General features: G+C 41.0%; 1 protein-coding gene across 1 annotated transcript in view; it reads left to right on the top strand.

Moving 5' to 3' along the window:
- The window catches only part of BTRC (beta-transducin repeat containing E3 ubiquitin protein ligase), a 65,370-nt gene that overhangs the window by 8,483 nt on the left and 44,996 nt on the right, over positions 1-11,891 (top strand). The window contains exon 2 of the mRNA XM_010184898.1: positions 3,871-3,960. Within this exon, the coding sequence (XP_010183200.1) occupies positions 3,934-3,960 (27 nt within the window). The 5' untranslated portion in view covers positions 3,871-3,933. The remainder of the gene's footprint in view (positions 1-3,870; positions 3,961-11,891) is intronic.

Genomic DNA, 11,891 nt, shown 5'->3' with positions numbered 1-11,891 from the left:
AGGAATCTTGTCTCACCGTAGCCGGTAACTGCTGCCTGCAGAGGAACATTAGAAGAGGGCAGCCATACAGTACTACCTTCGTAACATGTTCTCGAGCGTCTCATGACTTCACTTCGTGAGCCAGATGCAGCCTCTTTGCAGCATTATCAATCATTTCCATTGGGACCTATTAAGTAGCCTGATGTTATGCCTTTTTCTTTTTCCCCACTAGACTTTAAAGGACCAGCAAGGCTTTCTTCTTCATTTTTGCTTGAAACCTTTTAAAACATACTGTAGAACATGCACATGAATCTTGTTTACCCTCTTTGTTCCTCCCACAAGGTGAATAGTTCAGTCTTCTGTGACAATGTAAAAATAAGAACAGAAGAACTTTGTAACTTTGCAGCCATAGTAATGGACATTGAACTGAAGATCACTGTATTTTTTTATTCTCAAATCTGCACCCTGATGGGTTGAATCAGTTTTACATACTCCTTTTAATTTTCTTTTTTCTCTCACTACTTTTATTGAGAAACAAAGAGTTGCTGAAGGACTAAATGTCTGTCTGGTAATTTGGCACTTGCATAGATGTTTACGTAATAAAATTACTGTACAAAAGCTGATTCTTACCATAAAAGCAGGTTCTTGTCTCCTTTGTGGCTGGAAAGGTTGGAAAGGAGGGATTTAATTATCCTTGGTGTGTTATCTAAGGGCAGAGCGGTACTGAGAGAGCGGGGATGTCCAGGGGATATCTCTGCGGAGTACTCTGTGGACCTGCTATCCATGAGTTTGTTTGATCCCTTTTTCCACTTGCTGATGTTGTTTCTCTCTGTGGTGTTCTGGGGCAGCAAGCTCCAGAAGTTCACTCCCTGCTGTGTGAAGAAGTGTTTCATTTTACCTACTTTAAACTGATCCTTGTTCCATCAAGTGTCGCTAGTCCTGATATTGAGGGATTTGATGAACAAGTTAAGTTGGACGTTCAGCTGGTGCCGTTCACACTGAGGTGTAACGTGTGGATGAAAATAAAAATGAAGCAATATATTGGAATTATTTGTATCTACATTCTGACGTGCACAAAATTTGAATAGTGGCGTAGTGAGCTTGCTTCCTTCTCAGAAAGTTCTAGGGTTTTTAGATTTAACATTTAGTATTTCAAATTGTGTATTTGGATTGTCTGCGCTTTTCAATTTGTAAGTGTGAGAGAAAGCCTGTTATAAGCCTGGCTTTTAAAAAGCTGGCTTGCTACCAAGGTTTGTGCATACCTGTCTCAGGAGGAAAAAGACAGACAAGATCTGAATTTGGTTCATGGTTCACTTCGTGGAGCTACAGACTTCCTTGTTGCTTTCTGTAAATGTTTTTGTGGCTGCAAAGTGGAGTTTATAGCAGCTTTCTTTGAGTCAGAGCTCCTCATAAAATTTACAGTATGTAGCGGATAAGTTGTGCAGAAATACCGCTACTGGAATTTCAGGAATTAAATTGCAAATGAAAGAAATCACAGATTTATGATAAGTGGGTTAAATTACACAAATTTAAATAATGAACAAAGACTCTTATAAACTCTTCATGGTTTTTCACCTCCAGAGTCTGGTTGAATTTAACTAACGTGATGCTTATAAAATGAAGTTTGCATGGTATTGTCTGAACGTCAGTGCAAAGCAGATGGTGTTAACTTTCTGTCCGCCAGTTGGGCCACTACATCTAAGCCCCAATTTATAATAGTTTATGCCACTCTGAGCTTTCTTCTGAGGAGAAAGTGCTGTGCATACCAGAGTGATGGGTTTATGATGTTGGCAAATATTTGCAAGAGGCGAAGTGGAGTCCATCAGACTTCTGTTTGCTTGTGGCCTAATTCCAGTTTGAAGCTGAACCTCCCCTGCTGAAAGATGCACTCTGTTCGTCTGCATTGCACTTTGAAAGGATTCATGTGTTTGAATTCTTCAGTTTCTGCTTCTGGATCCAGAGTCAGAAGTTGCTCATTGGCTGCTGGTTGCAGCAGATATCGATGTTATAACTTGTAAAGAGATCTGCTGGAGCCAGGATATTCTGCATTCCTGTCTGTCACTGTTTTCTGTTTACAGAGCTCACTGAGAAATAAAACATGAACTGCTGAAGCAATGGAGAAGATAGGGCTTCTGTGCCCCTTTTTTGTTTCTGTTTCATGATGAAGTTTAAAGAGAGTCTGTAGAGAAATGGAAAGGATTGTGAGTTCCTGAATTTCCACATGAGCATCTGTACTGTGCTTGACCAGTACAGCTCCACTGAGGCAGTATAGTGATTTCCCATAGTGGGCAGTAGGGAGCGTTTAATGGGGATCATAAGAACTTAGGTGAATAATGTTATAAACTGCCTGTGAACACTCAGTTCCCATCAGTTGGTGCTTACTGTCCTCCTGAGCTGGAAACTGTTAGGAACACTGGGTTTGTGGATGTGTCTTGGCGTAATCCCCTTTTAACCTCTTTGCACTCTTGCCTCTGATGTCCTTTGCAATGTTCTCATTTGCTGTGTCGTGTGTTGCTGCTGCCTGCATCCTGCGCAGTCAGCTCTGTGGCAAAGAGGGGAGTTCATATGCTAGGCACAGAGGGAGTCTGGCTCTGCTGATGTGGCTTTGGAGCACAGGGAGAAGTTTAGGAGCCCTTCGGCATGCCAGCATTCCTTGCAGGTTTTCTAACCTGTGGCAGGTTTGGGGTTGAATTAGTTTCAAATCAAGCAAATACAACTCCGCAGCAAGTCCCGACAGAAGGATCTTCAGAGGTTGTCAGCAAATATTACAGGGAGGGAGCTCACAGGGAGTTCACTACAAATCTTTGTGCATCCTTCCCTTAAGGCAATTTTTAAAATGTTATGAATGTTAGTATGTTTTACTTAGTGCTCTTGGAAATGCCTTTGTAGCAAGTTTAATTTCATTCTCTTTTCAATGTGCTTCTTGGGTTTTCCCCACACAACTATTTGAGGTAGCAACACCTTCTCTGTGGTCTACTTACTTCTCTTGCAGCAAAGCAAGTTTGTGCTTGCTTTTGGGCTGCCACTTTTGCTTGAGAGCCGTTTTCTGTAAATGGCAACAGGCACCGGGGCTTTAATCCAATACTGGAGCACTTAGGTGCTACTATGCTCCTACTACTGCTAGAAAATGTGAGCTTAATCAAGTAGTAATTAAAAAGGTGTTGAAAGCAGGTGGGGTGGAAGCCTCTGTTAGAAACTCCTTTCTTCAGGCATCTTCAACGCCTTCAACGAAAGTATAATTTTAAGCATACTTCATAAGTCCTGTTCATATGCTGCCCTTAAAAAAAGAGAGAGAATATGAGTAATGTGTTCTGCACAGGCTCCAGAGTCTGCAGCCTCAGCTGGACAGGACAGTGTATGAGTTAAAGAAAAAAACACATTCTGCTTTAAAAGAAAAAGCTTTCTAAAACCAGGAAGATTAAGTATGACAAGTGAGATGTGGTCTGTATTTGCTCCCTTTTGATTATAGCCTTCGCGCACTGTCCCTGTGTATTTTTACCTCATAGAGAGAAGGGATATTTGTTAACAATTGACATACACTGTGATAACTACCATGTAGAAATCACCTTGCTTTAGTTGTTTGATTATGCAGCACTCTGTGAAAGGCTGAACAGCTGAGATCAGGTGGGGTTTTTTTGCCTTTTCAAAGGAAAAGAGGAGAAAAATCTTTTGTTCTTTATCGCCAAGCTATAAAATGGTGCATAGCTTCTCAGAGGACATGCATGCCCTCAACATAGGCATTTGCTATAAACTAGTTTATTTAGTTTTGAAACATTTACACCTTAGGAAAAAGAAAATGTAGTAGAGTTGTTATGAGTTCCTGTGCCAAAAATGTGGTGCCTGAAAGAAAATCATGTTCTTCTATTCATAACCATCTTAATCTTTCTGCAGACCTACAACAGCTGTGCCAGACTGTGCTTAAACCAGGAAACAGTATGTCTAGGAAGCACTGCTATGAAGACTGAAAACTGTGTGGCCAAAGTAAGTAAGAGAATGGTTTTGGTTTTGAGGGTTTTTTTTAGCGGGTTGTTAATTGTTAATCAAAGAAAAGTTCTTGTTAAAATTTACAATTGAAACAATATTTAAGCAGAAAGCACGTATTTTGGGTAGGCTTTTCTGTCCTCCAGTATAGAGTTTTCAAACTTGCTGTTTTTCTCTTGTTGGAAATGATTACTTGAGTCCTGAGCTATCTAGGATTGAAGGCTTCATTTTGCTATACAAGTACTGGACTTTTCCAGCGTGATGACCTATGCCTGCCATGTGCTTCAACTGATAAATGCCAGATATATGCTAAAATACTGCATGAGAGTCCTTTGTATCATGGTGCCCTTTCTTTGCTACCAAAGGGAGGTGCAAAAAGAAAGAGAGACCTTTCAATTTAAATACAGTGAATGCTGTATTTAAGGAAAGGGAGGAGGGAGATATGGCAGACAGAATAGTAAGAAAAAGGACATATTACCCTGTCAGAGGAAAGTAATTCCTTGAGAAATGTAGTCGATGTGTTTGGAAAATATGAGGTGCCATTAGCCATCCTCTTTTCATAAAATTCAGCATAACTAGGCTAAAATAACATACATGTAAGGCTGTTTGTGAATGGAAAGCATTTGAACCATGGTGCAGTATGTATAGAAAGGCTGTGCGAAGGATGTCTTTAGCCTTGTGTAAGCTTCGTATTTCCACTGAAAGGATGTTTAGAATGGGCCTGCAGGACAGATCAGTGCACCCAGCCATCTGTTACTGAAACCAGCTGGCATTTTGTTGCTCCTCTGTCACCACAAACCTGACCACTCAAAAGCCTGTTTTCTCTTTCAGTTATTTATTCCTTGATCTTCTTGAAGTCCTTTTTTTTCATACTTTGAATGGCTGTTAAAGGTGCCTTGTCCCTTCAGGGCTCACTTTTGTATTGACCTTTAAGATAATTTCCCAGCTAAATCTTTGCTGGGGTTTTGCTGGTGAAATCTGGATGTCCCATTGCTTTTGTTTCCTGTCAGGGAATCGGCCATCATAAAAGTTTGTCGTCGTGCTTGCAGGTGCCTTAGTGCTCGTAAAGCGTGCTTGACGTGCCAGGTTACCTTCCAGTGGAGAAGCACTTCTGAGAGAAGCTACCAGTCTTGGTACAAGGTGCTAATATTTAATAACACTTCCATTTTTAGATTCAGACTGATATCGCACACTGCTTCTTAAGGTGCTTTATGATACAAAGTAGGTAAAACTTTGAGCAAAGCACCAGAGCAGCTCTGACTGAACTATATTGGCATACAGCATCATTCTGATGGCGTGAAGCAGCTCACAGCAAGCCAGATAGAGTAAACCCATTCCACCCCATCTGCTTTATAGCAAATTGTTGGACCTGATCATCTTAGTAAGGAGCAAGGATGTGCAGGAACTACAACTAATTTATGCAATGCCTCTTTTAACTGAAATGACTTACCTTTAACATCCTAATACCCCAAATAATAGACTCTTATGAAACTGTATTTCAGTGGGATCATGGTAACAGGTGTGGGTGCTCAAGGCAGGAATAGCAAGACTTGTTTTCTGTTACAGAGGATGAATTTTAACCATCACCTTGGAGGTGAAAAAGCTTGTGTTTAGAAGTATTGTGTCTTTATATGCTGTTGGACAATACGTATGTATATATGCTGTAGAAAAATCTGCCATCATATATACATATGAAAAAATATACATGTATACATGCATCTAGATATAAAGACTTACATATATGTTTGAAAAAACATAAGAGCTTTTCTGAGGATCTATTTCGCCTAGTACTAGCTTGCGTGGCTATTGTACTCCTTTCCTTTGCCTTCCCAGCCACAAACCAAAATGAAATAGGTTCTAAGGAAGCTTGTCTTTCAAATTCCAGGAGGGTTGAAGCATTTATGAAAGCACTTAGCTAAATGCAGATGGCTCAGTGATGGCATAGGCAAATGGCACAACTGTTAAATGTTCCCTAGGTGAAGGGCTTAAAAGGGCTTTAAGGAGTTCAGAGACCTTCTCGTAGCCTTATGCACATGGTGACTGTTATCCTTCCTGATTTATGTGTCCTACAGCTTTGGACTTAAAATGTTTTGTCAAGAGGTTGAATACTGGAAAGTATAACTGTGCATTTCTCTATCTGCAGCACTTTTGAGAAAGGATTTCTTTTTTTTTTTTTTTTTTTTTAAATTAAAGCTGGCATTGAAAGACAAAAAGGATTCCTTTGGAAATCATGATTTACGTTTTCTGATTCTGCAGTGCAGTATGTGCCCCGGCTGTGAGCCACAGTCAGCATTATCACACACTTGTCAGAAGTGTCACTCAGTCTGCAAGGGATTATGTTTTTTCCAAAAACAGAATTCCTGATTCTGCACCTACTTGCAAAAAAGAGAATTGCGCTCTGTTAAGACCATATTAATGCCATTTGCTGATCGTGTGCTTGATGTTTCTAAAGTTTGCTCAAAGCATGATGGGCGGTTTCCCTTGAGGGAAACGTCAATATTGAGAGATCTTTTTTTGAGACTGAAGCACTTCCATCCATCAAGCTGTGATTCCTGTGAAGGAATGCTTCTGTACAGGACAGTCAGGCATAACTTGCCAACATAACAACGGTTGTTCTTTCTAAAATGTGGGAAAAGAAGTTTATAATAAACATACATGCATTTTCAAGTATGGAGAATAACATAGGGCTGTTCTTTCAACCACTCAAGGACATCTGTGTTTGCTAGGAAGCCCTGTCTGCCCCGTCTTCTATATGTTATGCTGGCTGTGCAGCCATATGCACAGTGGCTTTTGCAAACCTATGAATTATCTTGTTTTATTCAGGCATTTAAAAATAGAACTAGAAATACCATCTTCTGATGTATCTTTGTATTTTGTTCTTATCCATGCTTTTCTGGTATTTATCCTCTGAAACTCCATTGATGGGACTTAGGCATATGTGGGTAGAAGCAAATATGGAGCAATAGAAATTGTTTCAAGTGTGCTCATGTTTTGACTAAAGATCTTGAATTTAAAAAAATATGTTGTAATATATAGATGCATAGATCACATGTGTGATCTCTAACATTGTTTCTCTTCCATCCTTGGGAGTTTTGTCATTAATCTTTTGGCATCTTTTTGCCCATTGCATTTGAGTGATCAACAGGTCTGATGTATATTTAAGCTAGTATCTTTAAAAAGGGAAATGCAATCTCTAGCTAGGCTTTTATGTATGTGAGTGCGTAAACATATATGTATATATTTAAAATCCTCCTGTTTGTAGAAACCAAAAAAAGTCTGTGAGAGGATTTCCTTTTGATACGGTTGGTGTGCGGCCACAAGTGGACAGCTTCCTCAGGAATTGGTGCTAGGTGCTTAAATAAGGTAGAAATGTAGCATGAACCTGAGCTCCAAGGACAGGGTGTTTGGTTTTAATGAGGCTTATTGAAATGTGGCCAAATGAGCATCTGTTCCTATTGTTTGTTCCATATTTTGTAAGCCAGTATCTTCAGGCCAGATAATGGTGTTGGTGTGTGCTTCATCCTCAATTAGAGAGGGGCACAGTTAAAAATCCCCTGGCATCTGGTATGTCACCATGATCCTTGTGATGCTTCTGGGTGTGCAAACAAGTTTCTCTTCTGTTCTGCACCCGGGACCACTTACTTTCTGTGGTGACCTTCGCTCTTTATGTTTGCTGTGCAGTGGGGGATGCTCTGATGTGTCTCCAGTTGCCTTGGCTGATTCTTTGCTTGAATGGATTATATCTATTCCGGTTTTCAGACAAAGGTAACCTTTTCACCCTTTCATAATGTGGGGTGTATTAGGTTTGAGCTTTGCTGTTCACTTGAAGTCCATTAGATTTTGCACTTCTCTGGATCATGGAAGTCTCCTTCAGATTCAAAGTGCCCTTTTCTTTCCCAGTGAGAGACTTGTGTACAGCTGATCTCACAGAGTCATGCAGTCAGTACCAATTTCCTGCATTCGTTAGATAGGTCTTTACTGTTTATTGACTCCTGCAGTCAGTTCCAGTTCATCTGTATTTTCTATGTAAAGAAGTTTCATTTTGCACGTTGAATTCTTTCCTACAAGTGCCATGGATAGGCAGGCACCCTGTGGCATCCCTGCCAGAGAGAGCACAAAGACACCTTCTAAATGGCACACAGCATCCCCACATTTCTGCTTACTTTTGAATGCAGCAGCAGCTCTCAGGATTCTGTGCCTCTCTCTTTATCTGAGATAAGTGAAATTGGAGGAAGACAAATACAGTCAAGCACACCACCCGTGAGAAAACAGTCTCCTGTTTGAGGCCACTCCTTGTTACTCACATGTGATAACTGGTCCTGCTTTTTAAGGTCCCAGCAAACCAAGGGACTTCTCAGGGTCTTCTAGAGAATCTTTGATTGCCATTCATCATATTTTTAAATGTGGATGCTGTAGTGGTTTACAGTATTGAACCAGGAATCTAGAAAGAGTTTATACCCTTTCTTTTTAGCACTGTGATTTTATTCTCAGTGATGGCTTTTCTTGCTCATCTTCAAAAAGGGAACTGAGTAATACTCTCTTTGCAGAAATGTTGTGAAATTTCACTGTATGATGCTTTTTTGACCCTCAGATAAAAAGTCCTGCTTGAGCATGTAGTGACGTTCTGCCTGCTCAGCACGCTGTTTGTAGCATACAGTGGGACTGAGTTCTGCTCAATTCTGTAAACACAGAACAGGGCTTGGCACTTCAGGTATGCTGTGGGAAATTTTCTTTCAAGGTAGTTAATGTTATTTAGCTATAGCTACACATTTTACATTCAAGGATGATTCAGCTAAAGCAAGGAGTGGTGAAAGTAACTGGTAATTGAAATTACCTTTGTTTGTCATTTCCTTCTGCATCAGTACTTCCGAATTTTAGAGTAAAAATAGTCTACGCAATAATAGTATTGAGCTCAGAATTTTTATATGGATTCAGAGGAGAAACCATGAGTACTCTTTAATAAATAAACACTTAGAGTTTCAGGCTGGATGTTCCAGTTGGCAGTAGGACAAATCGATCTGAAGAGTGTCCCTCTTGTACTCTCAAGTCCCTTTATGTCACAGATTGATGGCTCCTCTTTCCTGAGAGTGTCCCTGCATTTACTTTGCATGAACAACACAACCGAGTCTGTATATCTTCAGATAATGCATAGTTTCCAGTGCTTTTGAAGCCTTTCCAGTCCTTGAGGTTGAAATTAGAGCAGTTTAATAATGAACAGATATTATTTGACTAGCTACCTTCAGTTTCCTGACACTCCTTCCACTGTTTTACTGAGAAAGTATGGTCTGTACCTTAATTTTTAGTATTAAGCTTCTGTGTGATGCTGGAGAGGGGGCTGTCAGTGGATGTGCTTCCAGCTCCAAACCCCTAGGTAGTCGTGTCTTCTCTTGTGGCTTGGATATACCTTTCTCTAGGACCACAGTTTTTGAGGCCCTTGCAAACTGGATAAATGCTGCCTTAGCCACTGGCTAGTAGAGATTGCAGCATGTCATTTTACTCTTCTGTTGTAGCTATTCTCTCTGTAAAAAGAGGGTTGTGTGAATGATGGGTATGGCAGGGACGTTGCTGGGATTACTTAATGTTCAAAAGGTGATTTGAAACTGTGAATTCTCAGTATTTAGACATCACAAGTAGAAGACAGCATCAGAGGCTTACCTAAAAGCTTTGGCCTAATGACGATCTTTCTTTCTTAGTGATATGTATACTTTTATCTTAATTCTGAGTTTTTCAGTTTTTATATATATATTTTTTTTTTAGGTCAAGTCAATCTTTATGCTTTAGCTTCCCCTCGGTCTAATAACCTCTGTGCAAATGACTGAGAAAGAAATGTGATATTCCTGCTCCCCCCACCCTACCCCACCATGCACATTCTCCAGATTTTGATAGACTTGTTTTATTTATTTCCAAAATTATATCCGCAGGAAACAAGCTGTTTAAATTCAGATTACGCTGAAGCAAAATGGTCCTGGTATGAGAAGCAACGTGCTGTTTTATGAGCGCAGAGTCCCTTTTCTCATAACTGATTGATAGTAAATATTTTCCTGAAGAATTATTGCCAACCATGAACAGTGCAACTGTTTCACTTTTTTTTTGTGCTACTTGCTGTACCAGCCATTGTCTGTAATTAAGATCTACAATTCACAATGCAGACGTTTGCACTTCCTCTGGGTCTGAGCTATTTATAAGGCATTTCAGCTGTTCAGAGTTTCTTTTGAGTGTTAAACTACATGTAAACAGGCTTCTTTAGTCTTCAGTTACATAAACACTGTGGAGTGGTTGCCATTTCTGCCTCTCTTACCACCCAAAATTACTTTGCATGTCAATGAAGCCAGGAATTAAGAAAGAATTACACTTGGGTTTTTTTAAATGCAAAAGACACTTGGAAGAAATAGTAATATAACAGTTAACTCATAAATTGCTTTATAGCTGAAGGTCTTTAAGTGTATGCTGGGGAACAGTTCTTAAAGCTCTGCTGTAAGGATGGTCAGTCAGGTGATACCAAAATCTTGATATGAAGAATCGTTTCCAAAGTTGAGTCAACTTGAGGGAGCTGTTTCTAGTTTTTGGAGCCCTGGGTTTGGAATCTTAAGAGAGCAAATTGTGTTACCTGTGAAGCTGAGTTCGGGAAATACTGGAAGGGCTCCCACACAAACCTTGGAAACTTCTCAGATTTGGACTGGTTATAAGGAAAAACTTTTTTGTGGTGTTGACAGTCAGCTGGAACAGGCTGCTTGCGGAGGCTCTGCAACCTCCATCCTGGAAGGTTTTCAAGACCAGGGTAGATGAAGCCCTGAGCTACCTGGTCTGACCCCATAATGCACGCTGCTTTGAGCAGGAGATTGGGCTTGCACTTACAAAGTCTACTTTGGGATCTTTTGTGCCAGAAATGTGAGGCGGTTTGGAATCCAAATCATTGGTGGCTTTCGTGTTAAATGGTGGCAAACATGAAGAGAGAAGCATTGTTTCTGAAGTAGTCACTTGCAGTGGCAGCACCCTCAGATGGCAGAGAATACGAATACCATTAACGTGACATTAACTAGATATGTTTTCAGAATTTTGAAAAACTTTTTCAGAAAAAGGTTTGAAAAAACCTAGAGAAGTCTGCGGGGACACCTTATTGCAGTCTTCCAGTTCCTGTAGGAAAGCTGGGAAGGGACTTTTTACAAGGGCAGGTAGTGATAGAACGAGGGGGAATGGTTTTAAACTGGGAGAGGAGAGATTTAGACTAGATATTAGGGAGAGAATATTTACTGTGAGGGCAGTGAGACACTGGAACAGGTTGCCTGGGGAAGTTGTGGATGCCTCCTCTCTTGGAGTGGGGGACGGTTCATGGTCAGGTTGAACGGGGCTTTGGGCAACCTGGTCTGGTGGGAGGTGTCCCTGCCCATGACACGGGGTTGGAACTGGATGAGTTTTAAGGTCCCTTCCAACCCAAACCATTCTATGATTCTATGAAAAATATGTCCAAGTCTTGCACTAAAGCTTGTGGTGTGAAGTGCTGGAAAAAGCATTTCATGGTGTAAGCACACTGCGGTGAAGCCATTGGTGTGTCAAGTGTCACATTTCAGAAGGCAGAGTGAGTTCTGAGTTCACCCTAGCAAGAGAGCTGCTAAAAATGAGCCCTTTTTCATAGACTGTTGGGGTTTAACATGGGGTGGGCTCCAACGCCGTTGCTGCTGGGAGCCGGCAGGAGAGGGGAGGTGGCACGGAGCGGGTTCATCGGCAGGCGCGCTGCAGCGTTGCCCACTGGTGCGTGGCGGCTCACCCGCACGGTGCGGGGATCACATGGCTCCTCCAAAAGTCAAACGATCAATTCGCCTCGTTTTGGCTCTGTACTTAATGCACAAACAGTGCGATCTGCAGGGCTGTAATTGCGTTGTTAGGGCCAAGGAACAAGCCTGTGCCTTTTCAGCAGACAGCTGGCAGGGAAA

This window comes from Mesitornis unicolor, unplaced genomic scaffold, assembly GCF_000695765.1.
Source record: "Mesitornis unicolor isolate BGI_N332 unplaced genomic scaffold, ASM69576v1 scaffold42475, whole genome shotgun sequence".
In the NCBI taxonomy this organism is placed as follows: Eukaryota; Metazoa; Chordata; class Aves; order Mesitornithiformes; family Mesitornithidae; genus Mesitornis; species Mesitornis unicolor.
Note: the sequence above shows the minus strand (reverse complement) of the source record. Positions and strands in the feature narration are given on the sequence as shown.